General features: G+C 42.2%; 2 protein-coding genes across 3 annotated transcripts in view; both read right to left on the bottom strand.

Annotated features, from left to right (window-relative positions):
* Positions 1 to 16,007, bottom strand: part of LOC306917546 (guanine nucleotide exchange factor DBS-like) — a 111,249-nt gene extending 95,242 nt beyond the window's left edge. Inside the window, exon 1 of one of the 2 annotated variants that reach the window (XM_079495839.1) lies at positions 15,870 to 16,007. Coding sequence is in view for 1 of the 2 variants with exons in the window: in XM_079495838.1 (XP_079351964.1) it covers positions 4,554 to 4,647 (94 nt within the window). In the remaining variant the exon portion in view is untranslated. Of the gene's footprint in view, positions 1 to 4,553; positions 4,656 to 15,869 lie in introns of those variants that run through there. The other variant, XM_079495838.1, reaches the window with a different exon arrangement.
* Positions 16,008 to 18,933: 2,926 nt separating this feature from the next.
* Positions 18,934 to 24,778, bottom strand: LOC306917015 (histone deacetylase complex subunit SAP18). The gene is made up of 4 exons (XM_079495135.1): positions 24,569 to 24,778; positions 22,093 to 22,202; positions 20,921 to 21,043; positions 18,934 to 19,332 (listed from the first exon to the last, which is right to left on the bottom strand). Exons 1-4 carry the CDS (start codon positions 24,638 to 24,640, stop codon positions 19,176 to 19,178), a joined length of 462 nt encoding a protein of 153 aa, XP_079351261.1. The 5' UTR covers positions 24,641 to 24,778; the 3' UTR covers positions 18,934 to 19,175.
* Between the last annotated feature and the right edge of the window lie 384 nt (positions 24,779 to 25,162).

Genomic DNA, 25,162 nt, shown 5'->3' with positions numbered 1-25,162 from the left:
TTTCATTATATCAAATTCCCTCCAATTAGATTCATTAATCCATCAAATGGAAGGGGCAGGAGTCAAAGGCTCATAGAATAGGAGGATAGCCGGCCAGGAAGAACTATCGTGACTGCTCTGAACTGGTACCAATACCAATTAATCCATTCAGGACGGGAACCCCCGTTGGTGTTTTAAGCATTACATTATACTTTAGCTATTGAAAGATAGTAGACCTACAAGCTCTACGGCACTATGTGCCGCGCTACAAGCTTGTACGGTAGATCTGTACGTGAATCGTGAAAATGTGGCCCAAATCTTTGAATATATATTAACTCAAATCTTTGCTTCTACTCCGCGGCCAAATACAGATCATTCCGGGGGTCCTTGACATGGAAAAGGTTGAGAACCACTGACATAGAAACATCAGCCTCAGTCGTAAATGGGTTAATGACACAGGAAATAAATGTGGAACTCTTAATGAGCGCTTATTTATCCCAGTCATTAAAGCAGGAGAGCTCATTTCGCAGTCAGCATCACATGGCATTAGTGTCGACATCACGCTGAAACCTGGATTAATTTGATTTGTCTGTCAACGAGACAGAAGACGATCTTATCCGTGAGATTACAGATTTTCTAGTTACTTCACAATAGAGAGGGACAGAAAACTGATAAGGAGTAGGTACTATGAGGAAGCATTTGGCCTTAAGACCCTACAGGTATAGCACTCATTTAGCAAGCTGGAGCTGTTGACCATTCGATTGTACATTCAGCCAACAAGCCACTGGACGCGTTTTTCGAAAGGAGGATTGTTTTTGTTTTCCTCTGCTTTATCATTGATAAAGTTACTTTTGGCTGATTTGGTCATGGCAGTTACACTGTTTCTTAGCTTGTTACGTTGGGTTTTTAGGATGCCCAGTTGGGTTTGGAGATCACTGTCGAAGCGCTTGGCTAGCTTGGACTTGCATTTAAGAAGTTCAGAGCATTTTTTTACTGGTAAAGGATGACACAGATTGACACTATAGAGCCGTCTGCTCTATCTCTAACTTTAAATTGCTTCCATCACTAAATAGATGATGTAAGATGCCAGCACTTTCTGGGGAAGTCAATTTCCCTACATGGAGGCACTATTTAAAATATGGCAAACTATAGCCGATCTTAGGCGCGATTCATACTCCTATTTTAGAGCCGAATAAAAGTCGGTTCGGCTCTGTAGAGCCTACAATGTGACGTCATTTGAGGTTCGGGGGGGGGGGGTACCGTCCTAAAGTCGGCTCTTCGGTGCTACCGAAATTTTCTGATGAGCCGAAATCATTTCGGCACTACAGCGGTAAAATAGGAGTATGAATCGGCCCTAAGACCCAAGCTCACAATGTGTCGTGTGTGCTTATAGATCATCTATGTTTGTGTTACATTGTAGTATGACAAAGTAGGACATTCATTTACAAAACAAAAAAAAACATAAAACGACAAATTACGTTTCTGCCCGACAGCGACAACTTGTAATATAATATATGTAATATAATGTAAGAGGCTCCCCACTCCCAGAATTAAATTAAAACTCAAAAGGTTTTGCAGTGAATGTAGTGCCAAGTATTGTTCCTGGACTCCAGTGAAAATATGACCACAGATCCAAATCAACTTAAAGCTTATTTGCTCAGGTGCCCTGGTGGCTCAACCAGTTGAACCACAAGATTGTGATGCTCTAAAGAGGTCAGTGGTTTTCAACCCTTTTCATATCAACGCCCATTATTTTATTCGGCATTTGAGCCACGGATCACCATTTGATGACATTTAGCCTCTCAGAGTCCCAAAGCTAAAGAATATTGTGTTATTGTTGGATGCGTTTTTTTTTTGTCCACAATTCCATGCTGTATTGATGTTGGTAACATTAGGAGAGATAACAAGCAAGCGTCGATCAAAATAACTGTTTGTATAGACTTCCTGTAAATTAATTAAGTAATGCAGTTTAACAATTTAACTCTTGAGAGCGAAAGAATTAACAATCCGTCAAATCAGGGTTACCAGCTCTCCATTTAGCTGGGGACCACCTGGAATGCCCTCAAGGACCACTGGTGGTCCCCGGACCACTGGTTGAAAACCACTGCTCTAGGTTCTAATTTACACCCCCCTTCCCCCACAACATTTGCATACAGAAAATCCTGAGTAAATTTAAAAGTGGCATCATGCTCCTGTCCTGAATATTCTATGCCAGTGGTTCTCAAAGTGCGGTCCGGGGACCGCACTTTGGGGGTCCTTGAGGGAGTTCCAGGATGTCCCCAGATAAAGATAGTTTGGAACCAAATGGACCCTTATGGGTCTGTAACTCACTCTCAGAGTTAAATTAACATTGATTTTACAATATAAATTGGGGGTCTCAGAGACGAACGCATTGTGGTGGTCCGTCCTCAATGCACATTGTGGCCAGTTTGAGTCTCTACCTCATATTTGCAGTTTCTCACATGAACCATAGACGTCTCTCTATTCTAGGCATGGCATATAATAGGTGAACCGTGAACATTCAACGAAAATAGGCAAACATATACCAAAAATAGCAATTCTACAAGCTCACAATGCATCGCTATGTACCGCGTTGGGAGCTTGTAGATCGGCCATTTCCCCAAGAGATTTGGTGTAGAGGGACAGCATCTGCTAAATGCCTAAATTGTAAATTGTAAAAGAGGGGACCCCGGTCAACAAAGTATAACTGTTAGGGTTTAACTGTTTAAATCTAGCACGTCCATTAAAAGTGTGCTGTGTAAACTTTGATTGCGTTTTCTTAGATCATCTCTTGATTGGTTTACGCGTAACAAAATGTTCAAGAATGAGGTTCGTTGTGTTTGAGATTTTCTCGCTCGTAAAAGCAAAATCTAATCTAATGTTCCCAGCATGTGTTTGCCTACTTTTTGGGTGAGCCCAAATTCTGGACAACATTCTCTTGTAACAAGAAACAAGAAAACAATTCTTTAAAACCCTATCAATTTAGAGATGACTGGTTATCTGCTTACATTTTAAGATTAGACTTTTAAGAGTTACTCCCTCTTATCCAATGACTTAAGAAGCTTCAATTCCCAATATGCCTCCGTGCTTCAAGCAAGCAATAGTAAGAAAGTGAGGGGCAGCACAGCTCCTATCATTTGGGCGGGAAGCCCTTTTGGTGTTTTAAGCATCATGTTATACTTTAGCTATTGAAAAATAGCAGATCTACAAGCTCATAGCGTGGCACCGAGTGGCACGCTACGAGCTTGTAGGTCTGCCATTTTAGAAAAATCGTGAAAATGTGGCGCAAATTTGGACGTTTTTAACTCAAATCTTTGCTTCTGGGGAGGTCCCTGGAACAACATATTTTCAGATGGGGGGGCGGCGGCATATTACCACTGATATAGAAACATGAGGTTTTTCAGATTTCTTTTTTTTTTAATTTCGACGTCAGGCCTAAATGGGTTAAAACCATATACAGCAACAGCTCACAGGCTGTACTGTACCAGTAAGTCAATACACACAGTCTTGTACTGTTGACTACTGAGGAGCCCCCCCCCCCTCCCCCCTTGAAGCATTTCATTTTGAGGGTCAAGTTCAGTTCACATGGGCCACCTGAGTGGCCTGTCTGGCCACCCTAGGCTGCCACTCTATTACATGCACTCTCTTCGTTCGAGTATTCAAAGCACTCGGAATGTCTCCGTTCGAAAATTCAGAGCAAATCATATTTGTATGGTGCCATACAACTTTAAACAAAGGCAAGACACGATATGGATAGTGGACACAAAAATTTAAAAATAAATGCCATATTACGTTTACAAATGCTATATAAAAATGCTATTCCAACCCATGTCTGTGTATGCACGTGCGCCACTTATGAGTATGGACCAAGTGAGGTCAGGTCAAAAGGTCTGGACACGCCACTGCAAGTTCCTTGGCTCTGGCTCCTTAATGACACCTCAGATTTGTAAACCCTTAGATCCGTTCTTAAAAGCAGTGAGCAGGCGCGCATCTCCAACAATTAGCAGGAAAAGACAAAGCCAAAATGTCAGTCCCAAGTCATGAAAGCTTGCTGTGCACAACAAGACGACTCTAGTGCCAAAGAGTAACGCCTCGTAGTTATCATTAGCCTAATAGCCAGCCAGGCAGACTCCCTGTCTAGCCAGCCATCACTTCCAATTACCTCTGTTCTCCTGCCAGCACCTCGGAACCAACAACGAACACATTCCACATTAGACATTATATAGACCTATCATCCTCTCACCGACAAAAACAGCATTCCTGTTGCTAACTGTGGCACTACACGCACGCACGCGCACACACACACACACACACACGCGCGCACACACACAGGCGCACGCAGGCACTCACTCTGTCAATTGTGCCACCTTTGGTAAATAAGGATATGGTCGATTTGCCGATCACTGCAGCAACCGGCCTCTAAACAGCCGCTGACCTGAGTGAGGGCACAGGACTGAGCTAACATCAAACAAAGTGAGACAAGTGTCCTAACTCCCACCGAGTCCTGCCAGCAAACAGAAACGGAGACAAAAAGGGACACAAAGACACACAGAGAGGGACGGCTGGCTCCCTACCGGTGACGGAGGCCTCCACCATTGTCGTCTCCACCTCCTCCTCTTCCATCATCTCATCCATGTCCGCTCTCTCCTCCATCACCTCATCCTCCATGTCCTCCTCCTCCTCCACGTTCTTCTCCTCCTCCTCCACCTCCTCGTCCTCCTTCGTTGTCGCCATCACCTTGTCCTCCTCCGTTGTCGTCTCCTCTTCCTCCTCCTGGTGCACCGACTGGCTCTCTCCCATGTCGGTGGTCCTGGGTTCACCGGGTCTCTCCCCCCTCCCGTCCCGGTGACACGACGCACGCTATGCAGAACTTTACCACCGTATTACTTCCTCTTCTTCTTCACATCAACCTCAACACTACAGCTGAAACAGACACTAGAATAAAAAACACTAAATAAAAACTACATGTTACAGGCAGGAAAAATAGAAAAGAAATATGATAATGGGATTAACAGAAAACTAAATTTGGAAATAATTTAGATATAAACTGACTAAAATAAAAACTGCGTAAAGTTTTAAGCCAAGTTCAAACACTCATTCTACCCACATTTCAGATACTAAGAAATGAAGAAATAGATACTAAACCTAAACCATTGAAACTAGCACCAGCTAGAGAGGTACGTGTAACGCAGATCCAAGTGACCGGAAGAATCTCGACAAAGACACGGCAGAGACAAGGAGCAGTGAGAGAGAGAGAGAGAGCGAGAGAGAGAGATGCACTGTCCATCTGCTCCAGTCAGCAACTAGAGCTGAGAGGGAAGGAAGGTCAGGAGACATGCACACACTGACACACACACACACACACACACACGTGCACAATGCACATGAACACCGGCCCAGCACTGAAGACAATTGTACAACACACACACACACGCACACACTTTGCAGAACTTGTGCTTCTGCACACCACACACACACATCCTCTTTGTTAAGATTACGACCAATACAACATTTCCTCATCTCGTAGCCTATATGAAAAGTCTGAAATTAAGTGAGATTGTTGTGGGTTCAAGTCTGCCTCCATTACCATTTTTTACATCGACTTCCAATCTATTTCACCCTCTCTGTGCCCACTACTACCCCCATAAAGTCTGTCTTTAAAATGAGTCAAACAGAGTGAGAGTTGTTGTGCGGCACAGCTCCAAAATGACCTAACCAGGGGAGTCAGACAGGGGGAACTCAAGACAGACAGGTCAACAACACATTGACTCAATAAACTCTTATATAACGTACTGTACAGTCTGCTAAGCTAATTTGTTGCAGTTAGCACGCACGCACTCACAGGATGCACACACACGCACACAGACACACACACACCTGACTCCCGGTAGAACAATCAAAGCTAATTTGTTCCGCTTTTTACTGTCCTAAACAGAGGCGCCTTTCACATATTCTGACAATAGAGAGCCATGCAGTTAGTCCATTTAGACCTGAGGCCGATTCTAAAAAAGTTTTCTGAAAAAAAGATGTTTCTATGTCAGTGGTTCTCAAACTATTTCATGTCAAGGACCCCAGAATTACCTGTATTTGGCCCCCCATCTGAAAATATGTTGTTCTAGGGACCCCCCCCCCCCCCCCCCACAGAATTTAGCAAAGATTTGAGTTAAAAACGTTCGCTCTGAAAGAATATATATATTCAAAGATTTGAGCCCAACATTTTCACGATTTAAAAAAAATAGCAGATCTACAAGCGACACCGCGCTACGAGCTTGTAGATCTGCTATTTTCAATAGCTAAATTATAACATGCTTTAAAACACCAAAAGGGGGTTCCTCCCGTCCTGAACGGGTTAGTCATATGGACAGAGGTCTTGTGACGTGCCTGTACGCCAGGCCAAATAAAGCCCCTCAGGAGCCCTGCATGTCCCGCCGCCGCCATGTACTACAATGTGACACTTCTTCTTCTTCGTTGATGCTGACGTCCCATGCCAAAAATAGCAGATCTATACGCTCACAAAGTGTTGCGGATGCAACATGCTCCTCCGAGTCATTTTCAGCACGTACGGTACGACACCGTGGTATGGCAGAAGAAGAGCATGACTCGGCCACAACAGCCTCGCTCATTGTGAAAGCAAGCTGCGAGGGGATGTCCAGTCCACGGTACATTTTATAAGAAGAGAACACAGTGAGGGGACGGGCCTTGAGGTATTAAAGAAGTGGATGCTGTGGCCTGTGGCACGCCGAAACAGCACACAACGCGTTATAAAGACGCCTAAATAAACAACGGTTGTGTGTGTGTGTGCCTGTGTGCAGGTCAAAGGTTACTGCACAGTCTCAGTGACTAGTGGACCCTATATGTTAAGTAAAACAGTGTTTACTAGACCAGTTCAAATATGATTATTTTGGGGGGGGTCCCCAGTTCAAATATGATTATTTTTTTGGGGGGGTCCCCAGTTCAAATATGATTATTCTGGGGGGTCCCCAGTTCAAATATGATTATTTTGGGGGGGGGGGGGGGGGGGGGGGGGTCGCAAGCCTGAAAAGGTTGAGAACCACTGTACTAGTTTTTCTCCCTGGAAATAAAAACGTCTGGGTTTCCGAGGCTACTGTACTAGAGATCACAACGCAGGGCCTTGAGGTCTGCCGAGTGCTCATGAATATTTATTGGCATAATTGGATAGCAAGAACCCTCAATTACATGTACTGCATATTGTGAGGCTTTGATTTTTCAGGGAAAGGAGATCAATAACACGAGTTAGGTTACACTCTCTCTCTCTCTCACACACACACACACACACCTACAGGAAACGCACCCCCCCCCCCCCCCCCCCCCTTGGGGAGGGAATGTCCGCAATACAGAGTGTTTCAGAATAGTCTTTCAGCATTAGAACATTGCTTGAAGGCTAGCTATTTATTCTGAATCTTTCCCACTAACAGTGGACATAAGGTCAGGACCCCATTATGCTACCTACCTGATAACACAACATATACCTCAACTAATTGTTCTCGATACAGCCATCAAAGAAGCTCGATTCATACTTTATTTTCTCTTGAGCAAGTGCTGTCTTCCTAAGAATCTTCTATGGAAACAGTACTGTCGGAGTGGAAATCACTGCAGAGGGTGGTGAAAACTGCACAGTGTATTACAGGCTCTTCACTGCCAACAATTGAGTCCATTTACAAACAACGCTGCCGGTCTAATGCCCCTAAGCATCATTAAGGATGCCTAGTCTCACCCCAACAACAGACTGTTCCACCCCTCCCTTTCACAAAGGCGAAAGGGCTACAGATGCCTCAAGACTTCAACCACCAGATTCAGAAATAGCTTCTTCCCCTCAGTCAATGTTATTCTCTTGAACTCTTTAACCAAATGATAGTCAGTCAGTCAGTCCCCCCAGCTCCTCCTGGCTTTAGAGTTGAAGAGCTCCTTGAGCAGGTCAGGGCAGACACCAACCCCAAAATGCCAAGCTCTACTGTTCAAATAGTTGCCATCTGCAGGTACTTTATTGGGATATGCAGAGTTCCAAGTATGTGCAAATGTAGCCTACTTCAGTGTTTCCCAACCTGTGTGCCGCGGCACTTTACTGTGCCGTTTAATGTGTCCAGGTGTGCCGCCTGATTTGACCGAAAATAACACTAACCCTAACACTAACCCTCGCCCGAAAGCAATAGCTACTGAGCTGCAGGATTCCTATTGTTGCGTCGTTGTTGTTGTCACACGTCTAATTAGACGTGCGACAACAACAACGACGGAACAATAGACTCTAACGACCATCGGCCATAGGAATGTTAATCACCTGTACTCGCCTGGCAACTTTACTGTATAAATGGGGCACAGACTACTAGCTTGGCACTCACTCACATTGTACAGCTACTACAAGATGGAACCAGCAGCCAAAAAGAGATGCATCCAGAAGACGCTACATTTCGCTCCCTCCAGAAAGACACCACCAGAACCCGACAGCAGCACACACAGCGCCGCCGGGTCACCTGCATCTGACGACGGCACAGCCAGCGGCCGCTCGCCGCCGGCTACTAACCCGATTCCGCTGCGTATCGTTTGTCGATTCAAGCTTGCAAACAAATATAAAAAACAAACGCAGAGAGAGACTGAGAGCAGTTGATGAGGAGCTCCGTGTCAGTTTGTCCAGCGTCTCAGCCAGGATAAAAACTCTTTGTTCAGGAAAACAAGCTCAAGGTTCACACTACTACAGAACTTGCCAAACATATTTTCCTTTCTTTTTATCAAATATTTTTTGCGATCTTTTTGTACAAAGTGCTCAAGTTTAAGACCATTGTACTGTGGCAAAAGATTTTTGTTCTTGTTTTTACAACTCCTTTTTTTATTTAGAAGTATTACTTTGCATTGACAAATTGAACATGTGTGTGCTATATTTTGTATATTGAGTTTTCAAAAATAAATTGATGAAACTGAGGCACTGTCTCTGTCCCTTTCTTTCTCTAAAGTTATTTGATGAGTGCTGTCATGTGTGTTTTTGAGTGGTGTAAACTTTGATTGATTGATTGAAGAATTTATTAACAGTTTGCAGAATTACAGTACATTTCAAGCACAAACTCAATACAAAGGCTGTTAACTGTGAGTGGACGACCCAATTAAGCATTACACTTGTTTCCAACAGGGTCCACCATGTTCAAATCATCAAAACATTTAGAGACGTACAAATAGACACTTTCTATAGACAGAACAGGAATTCATCAAAAAAGAATTCATCAAAAAAGGAGGTAAAAAGGGAAAAGAAATATATACAGTGAGGGGAAAAAAAGGGGGGGGCGGGGGGGGGGGGGGATTCAGATTTTACGGGGGCCAGTTTCGAATTGCAGCCATCCGTAGGTGCCCTTTGAGAGCGGTTTTGAAGGAGTCAAGGGATTCGCATGTCTTAATGACAGTTGGTAGGGCGTTCCACATTTTGGTGGCATAGGAGCGAAAAGAATTTAGTCCCTTGTTTGTGCCGAATCTGGGTTGTACATGGTTCGTTGCACTCCCTCTGGTGTTGTGGGTGTGGACTTCGTTAACATTAAGGAAGTATCTAGACAGGTACATGGGTATCTTGGTGGTGTATCGAATCTTGTGGACCAGACCCATTGCAAGATGCTGTACTCTGTCGTCGACCCTAAGCCATTCCAGCCTGTCGAAGTGGGCAGGGGTGAGGTGGGTTCGGGGGGCTAGATCAAGTAGGAGCCTGACCAGTTTGTTTTGGGAAGTCTGGAGCCTGGTTTTAAGGGCCTTTGAGGTGCTGTGGTACCAGGAGGTGCATGCATAGTCAAAGAAACCCTGTACAAGGGCTCCTGTTAAGGTCTTCAAGGTGTTTTTGTTGACCAGTGAGGAGATCCTGTAGAGGAATCTTGTTCAATGGTTGACTTTTTTGATTACGTTGGTGGCCATTTTATCACCGGAAAGATTAGCCTCCAGGATGGAACCTAGGTAGGTAATTTCATCTTTACGTGTGATAACATTGTCACCCACTCTAACCAAGAAGCCATTTGCCTTGCTGAGATTACTAATAGAGCCAAAGAGAATGGATTCAGTTTTTCCCAGGTGTAAAGATAGTTTGTTATCAGCGAGCCAGGTGCAGATTCTACCGAGTTCAGAGCTGAGGGCATTTTGTTATCGATTAAATAATCGTCCAAAGATGAAGGAATGACAAAGTTCTTCAGGGTGAAGTATTGACAATTTATTAAGAAGATTCAGCAGAGTAACAACATACAGAGAGTCAGGAACAGGCCTCCTTGCCTGTTCCAGCAGCCCCTCCGGACGCAAGCCTCCCCAACCCCATTCTCAAACAGTTCTTATAGTCTTGTTTTAACAGAGATGCTATACTGAATGGTCATATAAGGGTCTGTGCTAAAGATAAGAGCGACACACAAATAGTTACACAAGTACACATTCGCTGACATAGTGATAGTAAGCATGGAGAAGTCCGGTCAGCTGTTAGATTGACAGCTGCATGAATTAGACTGAGCACATTGGTGAGCAAAGGGACTTAATGGAAGGAAGATAAATACACAATAATGCATATATTTGGCACTGTAGTTGGCATTCTAAATCTCCCATTACAATCCACAGTGTTTTGTTTTTGTAAATTAATGATAAAATATTAATTTATATGCCACAGGAGATTTATAGAATGACAAATGAATAAACATTAAAGCAAGTACATGTTGATACAGCTATCTATTACTATTTTATTTTTATATATCACGTGGAATTTGCTAAATGGAATTGTCATCACTCAAGAAATTCACTTCATGGAAATAAAAATAATTACTCCCCACATGGAATTTTTTCCTCACATGGTGCAGTGTTTAGATACAGATAGGTATCAAACATATCACATGAAACACATTGAAGAGACAGGAACTATTTGAGTTACGTATCTCACCCCGAAGATAAATAGTTCTGTCCTTTCTCTCTGTTTTCAGTTGACCCACAAGTCTATTTGGTCTCCAATGGGCTGTTGGTTCCAATGTTCAATGGCTCCCACATGAGTGTGTGCATGTGTATCTGTGGCTTGGTCTCCTGCTGTGGCAAAGTCTCTTGGTGTCATTCATGGTGTCGATTTTGTCACCTCCGTTGGTGCATGGTGACAGCATTGACCAAGTTGGTGCTGCTGCTCTCATGGCTCCTCTGTAGGCACTTGAAGCTTGTAGGTTCTTGTGTCATGGTGTAGCAGACATTGCTGGTGAAAAGCATATCTCTGCTAATCATCACTGGCTGTTGAAATTAGTCCTTGCAGTCATCACAGAATTATTGTCAATCTGTGAGGTTTCAATCTTGTAGACTTGCTCAATCTTGTAGAGTCTTGTAGAGTTGATGATCAGTTCTTGTTGATTCTGCATAGCTTGCTTCTGTGGTCATCTCGTCTTTGTCCATCTGGAGAAATCCCTTCATCTTTGAGTTCTTTAAAATGAAGTGTTTGCTGTTGATTACAGCAAAGCATTCATCCCATCCTCGTCGCCATATGTTATCGATTAAATAATCGTCCAAAGATGAAGGAATGACAAAGTTCTTCAGGGTGAAGTATTGACAATTTATTAAGAAGATTCAGCAGAGTAACAACATACAGAGAGTCAGGAACAGGCCTCCTTGCCTGTTCCAGCAGCCCCTCCGGACGCAAGCCTCCCCAACCCCATTCTCAAACAGTTCTTATAGTCTTGTTTTAACAGAGATGCTATACTGAATGGTCATATAAGGGTCTGTGCTAAAGATAAGAGCGACACACAAATAGTTACACAAGTACACATTCGCTGACATAGTGATAGTAAGCATGGAGAAGTCCGGTCAGCTGTTAGATTGACAGCTGCATGAATTAGACTGAGCACATTGGTGAGCAAAGGGACTTAATGGAAGGAAGATAAATACACAATAATGCATATATTTGGCACTGTAGTTGGCATTCTAAATCTCCCATTACAATTTTCAACCTGCAGTTTGTCCCTGTCCGAGACCAGCAGTGCTGAGTCATCTGCGAACAGGAACAAGTTGCAGTCACAGGCTGAAGTCATGTCGTTTACATATATTAGGAACAGTAGAGGCCCTAGTATGCTTCCTTGTGGAACGCCACAGCTCACTGGGAGGGGGGGGGACAGTGTTCCGTTCACTTCCACCATCTGTTCTCTCCCCTCCAGGTAGGATTGCATCCAGCTCACTGATGTGCTATCGAAACCAATTGCTTTTAGCTTGTTAACCAGTATGGAGTGGTTCACGGTGTCAAAAGCCTTTTGGAGGTCCAGCATGACCATGCCGCAGTATTTGCCAGCGTCCACCTCTTGTTTGATGTGGTCGCTCAAATAGAGGAGGCATGTGTCAGTGGAGTGGGATGTTCTGAAGCCAGATTGGAACTCGTACAATAATTTATTAGTGGCAAGATACTTTTCAACCTGTTCATAGACAATTTTTTCCATCACTTTCGAGATGGAACTAAGAATAGAAATAGGGCGGTAGTTGCCGGGGTCTAATTTACTCCCTTTCTTGTGCAAGGGGGTTACTTTGGCCAGTTTGAAATCTTGGGGGACCTGTCCCTGTTTGATGGAGAGGTTTACTATGTGGGTGATGATTGGAGCTATAGAGATGGCTGAGTCTCTGAGAAATTTGGAGGGAATGTTGTCATGGCCTGTGGCCTTGTGGGGTTGGAGGGCACTCAGTTTCTTAATTACCTCATCAGTTGTTACCATAACTAGTTTAAAATCGTCTTTACAAACACCTAGGTTTTTGTAGAAGGTTGTAATGTGCTCTACACCAAAGAGCCCAGAGTGGGAGGGCAGTTTGTTAACCAGAGTTGTTGATATGTTTGTAAAGAAGATATTCAAGTAGTTGGCCACATCAAGGTTGTCAGTGATGAGAGTGTTGTCAGATTTGATGTTTATGTTCGAAAATCTGGTTTTTAGTTTCTGACCATAGCTTAGTTGATTGTTTAGTAGCTTCCAGAGCTCATGAGGATTGTTTTTGTTTTCCTGAGCTTTATCATTAATGAAGTTACTTTTAGCTGATTTGGTCATGGCAGTTACACTGTTTCGTAGTTTGATTCGTTGTGTATTTAGGTTGTTCAAACGAGCTTGGCGAACACTGTCGAAGCGCTTGGCTAGCTTTGACTTGCATTTTAGAACTTCAGAGCATTTTTTGTCTCTGGCTTTCATTGCAGCCAGTATGTCCGAATTCATCCATGGTTCCGAGCGGGTTTTGCCCCTGGTGGTTCTCAAAGGAGCCATGTTGTTCAGTACTGATGTAAATTTGGTTTTGAAGCCAAGCCAAGCTTCTTCGACATGTGTGCTTTAAACCACTCCAACAACTGGCTTTGTACCCATGTCTGTTCGTACCAAAAAAATCACACCCGTGTGAACTGAGTGGTGTAAGGTTTTATATAGCATGATCAGCTGTGGTCTGACGTAATGTCTGACGTAATGAAATCACACCCGGGTGAACTGAGTGACCACTTTCCTAGATCTAGGCTATTGAGTTCAGCATTCAGCATTCCCACCGTCTTTAAAGATCTTCGGCTTCAAGGGTCTCAAAGACTGAATGGCCTTTAGGTCTGATTCTGGTAGGGTCGTCTTCTGATGTGATGATTTGTGACCATGAAGTTGATTCAGCTGGAGTTTTTGTCCGATGTGAGGTATTATATAAGGTAAGGTATTATATAGCCTGATCAGCTCTGATCTGACGTAATGAAATCACACCCGGATGTGATTTCACAACTGGCTTTTTTTGTGCAGAAAAAATGAGCATGGTTGCTACGGTCATCCAGTTCACCCGGGTGTGAATTAATTACGTCAGAAATTATTTTGAACATAGCAACCATGCTCATTTTTTCTGCACAAAAAAGCCAGTTGTAGGAGCGGTTTACACCACTCAAAAAGCGATGTACCCGTGTCTGTCCGTACAAAAAAAAATCACACCCGTGTGAACTGAGTGGTGTAAGGTTTTATATAGCATGATCAGCTGTGGTCTGACGTAATGTCCGATGTGAGGTATTATATAAGGTAAGGTATTATATACCCTGATCAGCTCTGATCTGACGTAATGAAATCACACCTGGATGTGATTTCACAACTGGCTTTTTTGCGCAGAGAAAATGACCACGGTTGCTACGGTCATCCAGTTCACCCGGGTGTGATTTAATTACGTCAGAAATTATTTTGAACATAGCAACCATGGTCATTTTTTTATGCACACAAAAGCCAGTTGTAGGAGTGGTTTACACCACTCAAAAAAGAGCACGGTTGCTATGGTTAGTATGGGACGTCACTATATAAGACCTTACACCACTCAGTTCACACGGGTGTGATTTTTTAAAAGTACATTGGGTTCAAAGAAGTTTTACTCTGTCAAAAGTATAATTTGTTTGGTATCAAAGACGTTTTACTATATATATATATATATATATATATATATATATACATACACACATGCACACCCCCCGTATATCCAAGTGTGCCCCGAGGTTTTTAGGCTATGAAAAGTGTGCCCTGGGACAAAAAAGGTTGGGAAACACTGGCCTACTTGGCCAGTAACTTATAGGACCTTCTTGGCCATAGCCTACCCTAGCCCCTTTCAGGAATCTTGTTTTACCTTTTCTGTATTTTGGATGTTGAATACAGAAATGCCTCGGGATCCCCCAGGAATCCAGGATGAAGGTAATGTTGCTCTGGAGAGGGAAGTCTGGAGCTCTCTGCTGGAGCTGTTGCCCCCGTGACCCGACTACGGATAAGCGGTTGAAGATGGATGGATGAATACAGAAACGGTAAACAAGGGTCCCCGAAAACTGAAATCAATGCCTGAGAAGGATTCGCTGTGGGCTACTTTTAATGTCGTTCAGTGACACTTTGAGGAGGCTAATTTCTGTAAACACAAAAACATTGAGATGCCATGAGGGTTCCCCCTAAAACAGTGGTTTTTAACCAGTGGTCCTGGGACCACCAGTGGTCCTTGAGGCGGTTCCAGGTGGACCCCAGCTAAATGATTGAAAGCTCTTAACCAAATGGACCCTTTTAGATCTTTAACTCTTGAGAGCGTAAAATTAAACCAAATGGACCCATACGGGTCCATTTGGTTTCATTTTACGCTCTCAAGAGTTACATTAGTGTTAAACATCTGCATTACTTAATTTACAAGAAGTGTACACTATTAGAGAATGTAGAAGAATTGTTAATTTGATCAATGTTTGCCTGTTATCTCTCCTATGATACCACATCAATACAGGATGGGGGTCTGAGACTGAGAGGCTAAATGTCATCAACATGTGGTCCGTGGCTCAAATGGGTCTGAGAGGCTAAATGTCATCAAATGGTGGTCCGTGGCTCAAATGGGTCTGAGAGGCTAAATGTCAACAAATGGTGGTCCGTGGCTCAAATGGGTCTGAGAGGCTAAATGTCATCAAATGGTGGTCCGTGGCTCAAATGGGCCTTGAAATGAAAAGGGTTGAAAATCACTGCCCCAAAACCTGTCTGGATGTATTAAGGGAGAAAGGTTCAGTTGAACTGCAGCGACACCGTGTGGAAAAACAAATTGTACTGTGACAAGCTAGTTGACTTCAGGTTGAGCGAAGGGAACACACACACACACACACACACACACTCACACACAGTACAAAAAGTAGCCTACTATGAAAGTACAAAACCAGCGACTATATATAATACTCGGACAACAACTTTGAGAAGACTTGTTGTAGTCACTGTCACTAATATGACATTGTATTTATATCTTGGTCAAATGAAGTCAAAGTGCAACAGAGAACAGAAGCAGAGCCACGTTTAGTAGCCCTGTACATGCCAGTAAAGTAGCCTAACGTTATATGACCCTGAACATTGCATGCAAGCAATGCGGGGAACAACGAGGAATGTATTAAAACGTATTAATAAAACCTTTAGTCATACCTGCGCACTTATTTGCCCCGTGATGAATAGCTCCTCTCTCGCATGACAACAAATCAGCTGTTCACTGGGTTCACGTGCGTTCCTCTTCGTCTGTCTGTCTTCCGAACCTCAAAGTTAGTGACGCAGTCAGCAAGCAAATGGCTGGGAGATGCTCAACGGGGGGTATTTCCAGCTCAATTCTATTATAACTTTAAGCACTGGTTCCCAAAATGGGGCCCGGGGTATGGAAGCATAAAGCTGCCAAAATTCTAATGACATGGCAAATACGAAAAGTCATTTGAATTTTCTAAATTGCATTTTCATTTTAACATGCCCACTAATTTGCTGGCATTTTTTGAAAATTCAAAATATTGTATTTATAATTTGAATTGTGTCATAGAATGAGCACATCTGTAGATTAAATGTAAATGCTATTGCATTTTAGATTCATTTTTGTCCCAAGAAATGTGTTAATGACCTGAAAATGAAAAAGCATTTCTCTTATTTCAATTGACTTTTCGTATTTGCCATTTCATTTGAATTTCTGGGGACCCCCAGGGGTCCTTGAGGGAGTTGCCAGGGGGTCCCCTGCTAAATGATAGTTTGGAACCAAATGGACCCTTACGGGTCTGTAACTCAGAGTGTACACTATTTAACAATATAACTTGGGGTCCCAGAGATATAAATTCCATTAAATGGGGGCCCGTAGACTAATGCAGGTCAAACTAGGGGCCCTTGAAATTTAAATGGTTGAGAATCACTGCTAAGAGCTGTAAAATTCTTCTCTAATGTGGGGTCCCTGGCATATATTTTTCAAATGGAGGTCCGCAATGTCAATTTGGGGGTCCTTAATTGGCATGAAAAAGTTTGGGAATCACTGTGTTTTTGTTTTGTTTTGTTTGTTAAACCAACCTAGGTGTTTTAATTGTTGCAATTAAACACCTAGCTATTGTGTGTACCTTATTTTTGCTTCAACTACATTTTATAGTAATAATTGTATTAATGTATTAGTCATTTATTTTCTCAGACATATGGCATTCTTCATAAATCATTGCTTTTCTAATGTGGACACATTAAACAAAAGTATCTATTCCCAAACTAACAGTTGGTTTTGGGCCAGGGTCGGTCGGTCGGTATCGACGGTGGCACGTGCTCATCATAATCCTCAACTATACCTTGCCTTTATCAAGCTTTTTTAAATTATTTTTTACACTATATAAAATAATGACTAAACACATGTCACGTTATATATTATATAAAATAGTACTATTGTGTATAGGCTTAACTAAATGTATGTGATAGTATATAAAACAGTATAGCCTAGATTATATAGTATTCTATATTGCTGTCCTTGAGTTGTGACTGACTGAATATTTAGTTCTACAAAGCCAACAGTCATTTTGGCCTACGAGATGGGAAATCAATGCAAAATGCAAAGCATACCATTTATTACCATAGCTTTGGGGTGATTGCAGGGGTTTCGTTCCACTCTGCCGCACAACCAACCCCTCAATAAATTAGCATGAGTAGTAGTAATATATAATATTAATATATTACTATTTAATATAAAAGGAAGAAGTAAGCTGCAGCCAGCGAATAGTGAACCTAGCCTCAAAAGTCATTGGGAAGAAACAGAAACAATTAAGTTGTATCTACAAGGAAGCAATTCGGAAAAAAGCTGTCAAGATAGCAAACGACCCCTCTCATCCACTCTGCTCATCCACTACTTCCCTCTGGTAGACGGTACAAAGTACCAAAAGCTAACCGTAACATCTTTAAATATTCATTCCTAATGCCATTAAGGCACTAAATGATACCATGTCTTGTTATGTCTCCCTTTCATGTGACCAATGGTGTCCGTCAAGGGGGAATTTTATCTCCTTTTCTTTTTAATGTTTATATGAATGACTTATCATTGTCTTTAAATACATGTGGTACAGGGTGTAGGGTTGGTGACTCACTAATTAACCACCTGATGTATGCTGATGATTTGGTCATTTTCAGTCCGTATAGTGCTGGTCTCCAACAGCTTCTGGAAGTATGCTCACAGTATGGTCTTGATTTTAATATAAAATACAATGCTAAGAAAAGTAAAATAATGATAATCCGAAGTAGGGAAGACAGACATTCAGCCTTTCCTGACTTCCATCTGGCTGGCACTGCTCTTAGTGTGTGCAGCGAGTACACTTATTTGGGCCATATCATCTCTGATGATCTCTCAGATGACAAGGACATCTATAGACAGCGACGGAAGCTGTATGCCCAAGCAAACATGCTGTGTCGCAAATTTAGCATGTGCTCGGTTCCTGTGAAGATATCGCTCTTTAGATCCTTCTGTACACCGCTGTATACTGCACACCTATGGTGCCGCTATAGACAAAGCAGCATCAGAAGACTCACAGTGGCCTATAATGATTGTATGAGGCTGCTGTTGAGAGTGCCAAGAAGCTCCAGTGCTAGCCAGATGTTTGTTAGTGTCGGAGTACCTACCTGCTCTGCTGTACTACGTAACCTTATGTAAAGATTCATGTGTAGGGCATCTGAGTCAATAAATGACATCATTGCTGTAATAACGGACCCTAAACGCAGTTCACTCAGGTTCTCGTCGAGACTGTGGAACCACTGGCGCACATGTCTGTATGTCAGAAGCTGAACAGTGTGGGATATGTGCATATATGTACCTTTTTATTTATTTTTATTTTTGTATTTACTGTTATATTGTATTGTTTGTGATATGGATCCTCCTGGGTCTGAAATAAAGATTGATTGATTAAACCTGTTAATGTATGTGTCACTGTTGTCACCAAAGACAAATTTCCACAGTGTGGACATTAAATGAAACTAACTAGGGGAACCCACATCCATTCTTGTACCTGGGCCCCTGTTGGTAGCTCGATCTTCTAATCTAAACTACCGTAAATGTGTGTACTTTGAGATAAGGAACAGTTTACTGGATTTAATGCGATCAGAAACACACACCCCTAAAAAGGGAATTGTAAAACACTGTAAAAATGTAGGAAATACATAGTAGTACATACAACACATTCAATGTGCTTGTCTCAATGATGGATGACAACTCGTTGAAAAAACAAAACCAACAACACATTTATTACATGTCACATCTTACAAAATCAAGCACGTTGCTCAAATGAAGAATTGTCTGGGAGAAGACAAGGAAAAAAATGTTTACAAAAAATTATTCAGGTACGAAGATCAGGTAGCCTATGTGATGTTTGAACGCAGAATGTGTGTATGGGACCCTCTTCCTGGGTGTGTGGCTGGCGGCGTGCCATGGATGGTTATTTCCGAAAGCGTGTGTGTGTTCGTTCAGAAGGGCCTCATGCGTGCGTTGATGGGCGGAGCCCGGTTGGGCGGCGTGATGGCTATGTCTAGATAATCTCCTATCTGGAAACGCTGAGACTGAAGCGTCATGGCGTCGTCCGTTCCCTTCCGTCCGGACAAAGTACTGCCGATGTCTTTGACTCTAGGGAAGGGAACACATGTTTTAGAGAAGGTACTTGTGTACGTACAGCAGCCAAATAAAAGCTAAATACACACAGCCTCCAAAAGACAACATATTATAACCACGAAACGGAACAGAGACAGGGGGTTGTGCATCAAACAGGAAAAATAAATGCTCTATGGTCGGCAGCAGCACAGCGCTCCCAAAACAATCTATCTTAAGGACCCTATGAGGTTGTCTTGCAACCTGCTTTTGGGTAACAACTAACAAACCACTGATTGAGAAGCAAAGCTCTACCATCCAAAACCATCCTTACACAGCAGGCACATGCAGAGGGGTGGCTTTTGGGGCATGAGTGTCCCCCCAGGATAAAATGACTGAGGGCAGTTGAAAATGGCGAGGGGTGTTGTTCTTTTTCCTTTTCATTATTGTTATGGTTATTGTTTCATTGTTCTAGCTGTCCCTGTGTATGGCCACCTATGTGCATCAGTGATTTACTTGTGTCTGTTTTGTTAGAAAATAAATACAAAATTGATCAAAAAAAATGGGGGGGACATCTCATTTTTATATAGTAAAACAATAATGTACAAACTAAAACTGAAGGGGCAGATTTAGCAAATGAGGGTGCCAGGCCCCCCCTGGAACCCCCGTGGTGCTGGGCCTGCTCCATTAGCATGAGTCTATCCAATGTAGGCAAAAGAAAAGTCTGCACACTGTTTTGTAAGCTCCCCAAAAACTTGAATTACTTTAATTAACTTCAACGTTTCGGCCTCGGTGGACCTTCGTCAGTATACCTGACGAAGGCCACAGAGGCCGAAACGTTGTGTGGGGGGGTTTTTCGCCTTGGTAATTAAAGTTTTTGGGGAGCTTACAAAACGGTGTGCAGACTTTTCTTTTGCAGTTTGTTCTTTCTGTTCGAACACCCGTTGAATTAGCTTGGGATGTGCGTGCACCTGACCACATCCAATGTAGGCCCCACTACATTTCTGATGTGAAATCGCACAAGGGACGGACAACCCAAAAAGACCACCCCAAAAATCGGCGCTCTCACAAATGTGCCCTTCTCTTGGGTTTGGGCCCCTGCCCCCTCAGTGCTCTCTGCACAGCCCTGGTACACAGCTGACCATGGTTGAAATGCTGCAGCAGACCCACGGTAGGATTAATGATGATTTGCAGGATAATGCAATGGTGCCCAAAATTACCAATGTTGTGTGACAATAAACAGACAAGAGCCCATTATGTCAGATTTGGTTGTGTGCCGCTAAAGTGGAACACGTTTTTCGACACGCAACATTGGCAGTAGGGCTTTCACTTCTAGTGATTTTTACTAGTTGACTAGTTGTTTAACTAGGCCTACCAATTATGTAAAAAATTTAAAGAGAAATATTATTTTGTTAATAATATTTGTACATTTTAAAACTGTACATTGGTGACTATAACTATACTCTACCTGATCTTGAGGCCTACAAAAACAGGTACTAGTCAACTAGTACCAACGAGGTCAACTAGTAGTCGACTAGTAAATCCAAAGCCCTAATTGACAGGCAAGTATAAAGTCTGACCTTCTGGGGCTAAAGATGAAACATTATTATTGAGCTTGTCCAAGTACCTGTACACCTGTCGCTTGAGATCAGGGTAGACGATGGCAAAGCTAAAATGGGTTCCTTTTTTCCTGGCCTCGGGATACACCTCCTTCACTAAGCTGGTTAGCTCCTTCAGAGTGGCGTCCATCCTGGAACGAACACAAACACAAAACATTAACACCATCTCTTTTTTGTACACCCTTTCCTTCAATCCCTCTCACTCTTGAGGGGCCCGGACAGGAGTCAACCCACAGAGCCTAGTCCTTCCACGCACCAGAATGGTACCTTCTATGCCATTCCGATACCACATCATGTATGACAGGATATTTAATTTACAGTAATCAATTATTTTGTATTTTATTGCACGACTTGTTTCATACTCTTACTGTACCATTTACAGCATTCTTATACAAACTTGTAACTGCACTTAAAACAATTGTTGGAATTGTTGGACGACGGCTACGGCAGTCCGCTCCGGCAACCGGAAATGGATCAGTGCTCGATAAGATAAACCTGCTTGCCAAGTTGCCATCACAGCCCTTCCTACTACGGCAGAACCTACCCTTCCACGTAGTTGTTTATATGTATGACCTCTGCTAATTACCCTTTATTTAGTCTACACAAATTCACTGAACAGTTCACAAACTGTCCAAAAGTACAATATTACCAGATCACGGTGAATGCAAGCTCTGCCGACGGCTGTTTGCTTAACGATTTTGACTGCTATGGCGATTGCGTCACAGCAGCTGTGCCTAGCGGAACCGTCCTGAAAAAACGTCATTGCTTAAACCATTCTGGGTGGGAACGCCGTTTGGTGTTTTAAGCATTATGCTATACTTTAGCTATTGAAAAATAGCAAATCTACAAGCTCATAGATCTTGTAGATCTGCTAATTTTGAAAAATCGTGAAAATGTGGCGCAAATCTTTTAATATATATTCTTTCAGAGCAAACGTTTTTAACTCAAATCTTTGCTTCTGGAAGGTCCCTGGAACAACATTTTCAGATGGGGGTCGGCAGCCAATTACATATATTTTTGCGTGAGAACGACTGACATAGTCAGCCGAAAACTGTCTTAGAAGGCTGATTTAGAAGGCATTTGTAGAATCGGCCTCAGGTCTAAATGGTTAAAGTCCCTATGAACTAAGCTCACTACTGCAAAGACATGAAGCAGTGGTGTCATACGTTACAGAACTCACCATGTGTATATCTGTAGCTCGCTCGATGGAACATTCCCCCTGGCGAATTCATCCACTCTGTGGTGTCTGCCGCTGTTGGTGGTGAACACCCGCAGTAGGAGTGGGCATGTCTGGAGAAACAATACGATACAATCACAGAATGAGGAGAACCAATGGAACAGATAATGAGTAGTTTCTTATTTTATTTTTTCTCCAGACTGTTTTCCAACTGTCCTTGGGATTGTCGGTGGGGGGAGGGTGGGATAGGGGATTGAGTTTTATTTTTACATTTTACCACGTCCATTTACCTCTGAGTCGCCTGATAGTTAGAGCGGTCTAACCGATTCCTTATATTTAACTGACTACACTTGACCACTGAAGGCTGTACTCTTGTGTAAAATCTGATGTTTTATTTTTTTTTCTAAGAATCTGTGACTTTTTGTGACATTCATTGCCCATGGGCTTCTGTTATAAAACCTAAATAAAAAGATTTTGAAAAGAAAGAAATAACAACTGGTGCCCAAGTAAAGTTTGGCATTGCATCATTATTCAAAACAAATGAATGATAGAACATATTTTGTGACAAAAATGCACATAAATAGCAGACCTACAAGCTCAGTAGGTATATTACAGTCAAAAGGCTAAAAATAAAAAAGCTTATTTCTAAATGTGTGTATGAAGAACGAAATGCCTCCAAGGCGTACAATTCATGTGAGAGAAATTTTGTATATTGTTAGGTAGAGGCTAATCTGCTTTGAAAAGTATGCAGGAGGTTGAGTGATTCAAAACTAACAAAACGAACATTTAAAAGAAACAAAAATGCAGAAATGCTGTTTGTGCATCTCTAATAAATTTATTCTGCATCGTGGCTACGAGTGAGATTGTGAAATCTCTTCCTCTGATCTCAGTCATCAGTACCACTACCAGGGTGGTCAGCAGCACCTCTACAATTCTGGGACTTTGTGCTCGTTTGTTTACACCACTGAGTTTCTTGACGGAAAGTCACACTGGTGGTCGTATTTTCAACAAAATCAACTTTTGATCATAACCCAGATGAGGTGCAATATTGGTGAGTTTATGATTGTTTAATACCAATTTACCAAATACAAATCACGTCATCATAGGACTTTTCACTTCAGTTTCATGAATGGGGCTGTAAGGGGAATTTGCAACTTATAGGTTTTAAAGTTGCTTCACTTGCTTGGTTACTCAACATGGTACAAACACTGGGACACAATGGTATTTAAAATGATAGAAAAAATACAGTTTACATGATTATATGAAACACTGAAATGTGCTTCAACTCAAATATTTGACTGAATAAAAACAAAAACAAAAAATATTTGAGTGTTGTTGTGACAAGAGTTGACTGGTAGTAACATTTCTGATGAATTGAAAATGGTGGTCCCTGTTGTAAACAAGTGTAATGCTTTATCAGTGTGTCGTCCACAGTAACAGTCTTTGTATCGAGTTGTGAAATGTACCCATTCTGCAAACTGTTAATAAATACTTGAATCAATCAAACATGTAGCTTCTCACATATGAATTTAGTTACCAACTACATCATAGCTCTATATATATTTCGTATATTTTCTAAATTATTTTCACCATACAATTTTTTTTAAATGTCTACAATTGAACACCAGGTTGGAAGTGGTTAAAAAAAAACAATATAACACTTGTTTCTATCATTCACCACCGGTAAGACTATGTTAAGAAGACCGGTATTAAGCCTTAATAGCCAACATTCGGATGAACAAGAAGTAGTAGTAGCCTGGGACAGTGGTTCCCAAAGTGGGGTCCGGGGACCCCCAGGGGTCATTGAGAGAGTTCCAGGGGTCCCCAGCTAAATGAAAATTAGGAACCAAATGGACCCTTATGGGTCTGTAACTCAGAGTGTACAAATGGAACCAAATTGACCCTAACGGGTCCATTTGTACACTCAGAGTTAAATTAACATTGATTTTATATAAATTATATAGAGATAGAAATGACATTAAATAGGAGACTAATTCAGGTCAAACTGGGGGTCCTTGAAATGAAAATCGGTGAAAATTACTGCTAGAGCTGTAAAAATCTTTTCTTATGGGGGTCCTTGGCATATATTTTCTAATGGGGGTCCGCGGGCTAATTTGTATCGGTTTGGGGGTCCTTGACATGAAACAGTTTGGGAACCACTGGCAAAGGACATTTTAGCGTCTAATGGTGCACATTTAGTTACAATCGAAACTCGTTTTTAGACCAATTCAGTGACTGTAACGATGGTCACGTCACTGTAAACTGACGATCGTACGTTAACTAAACAGCATCAAACCGTGTCTCCGGTTCTGTACTGTATTCAGACGAACCAATTCATACAACCTAAAACCGTATTATTATGTTGTAAAACAACAACTTTATCCCACGCTGCTGTTTAGCCTTCCTTCCTTCATTCATTGTGAGCTAGCATGTTAGCTTAGCACACTAGTGCTCGTTCTGTCTCGAGTGGTTTAGATACCTTTTCGCGATCAATGGGCTTCTCTGGCTCTTTCTTGATCTCTTCTTGTGTGATCCTGGATTCAAGAGCCATGCTTATTATACGGTAATAAATATCAATCAATTATCCCAGACAGATTATTGTAAATGTCTCGCTTGGATCTTATTTCTGAACAACAAAACAAACTGAGCCGGCCTGCGAACGAAGAAGAAGAGCAATATGCAACGCCACTTCCGTTTCCGGTGCACTTGTTATTTTCCTTCCGTACCGTACCGCACACTCACTGACAAATGTAATGCTGCCCTCCACAGGTCAGGGGTTTACTGCTTTATTTAGAATAGCTCAATATAAATAGAGTGATGAAAGCTCAAGAGTCAAGACTGTTCTTCCAATATATGCTGAAAATTCAAATCTGGTGTAAAAAAAAAAAAAAAAAAAGCCTTCAAAGAGAAGTCTTTGAGAGCCTGATCTGCTAATTCCATCTGCTGCCTCAGCCTCGTATTTCTGTGTAGGCTACTTATCACATGAGGACAATGTTGCGCTGCCTGCAGCTGTCCACACTGACAGTCCGTCTAGATGTTTGCTTATGATATTTAAGCAACCCCAGTGCCCCAG

The sequence above is a fragment of the Electrona antarctica genome (genome assembly GCF_951216825.1).
Source record: "Electrona antarctica genome assembly, chromosome: 24".
Classification (NCBI taxonomy): Eukaryota; Metazoa; Chordata; class Actinopteri; order Myctophiformes; family Myctophidae; genus Electrona; species Electrona antarctica.
The sequence above is the reverse complement of the archived record's forward strand: the minus strand, read 5'-3'. Positions and strand labels throughout refer to the sequence as shown.

Coding starts and splice junctions, on each gene's coding strand:
- LOC306917015 (XM_079495135.1), bottom strand. CDS start 24,640: ATGGCTCTTGAATCCAGGATCACACAAGAAGAGATCAAGAAAGAGCCA. Junction 22,203..24,568: donor AGCCCATTGATCGCGAAAAG/GTATCTAAACCA, acceptor TTGTTTCTCCAG/ACATGCCCACTCCTACTGCG. Junction 19,333..20,920: donor CTCAAGCGACAGGTGTACAG/GTACTTGGACAA, acceptor TCCCTTCCCTAG/AGTCAAAGACATCGGCAGTA.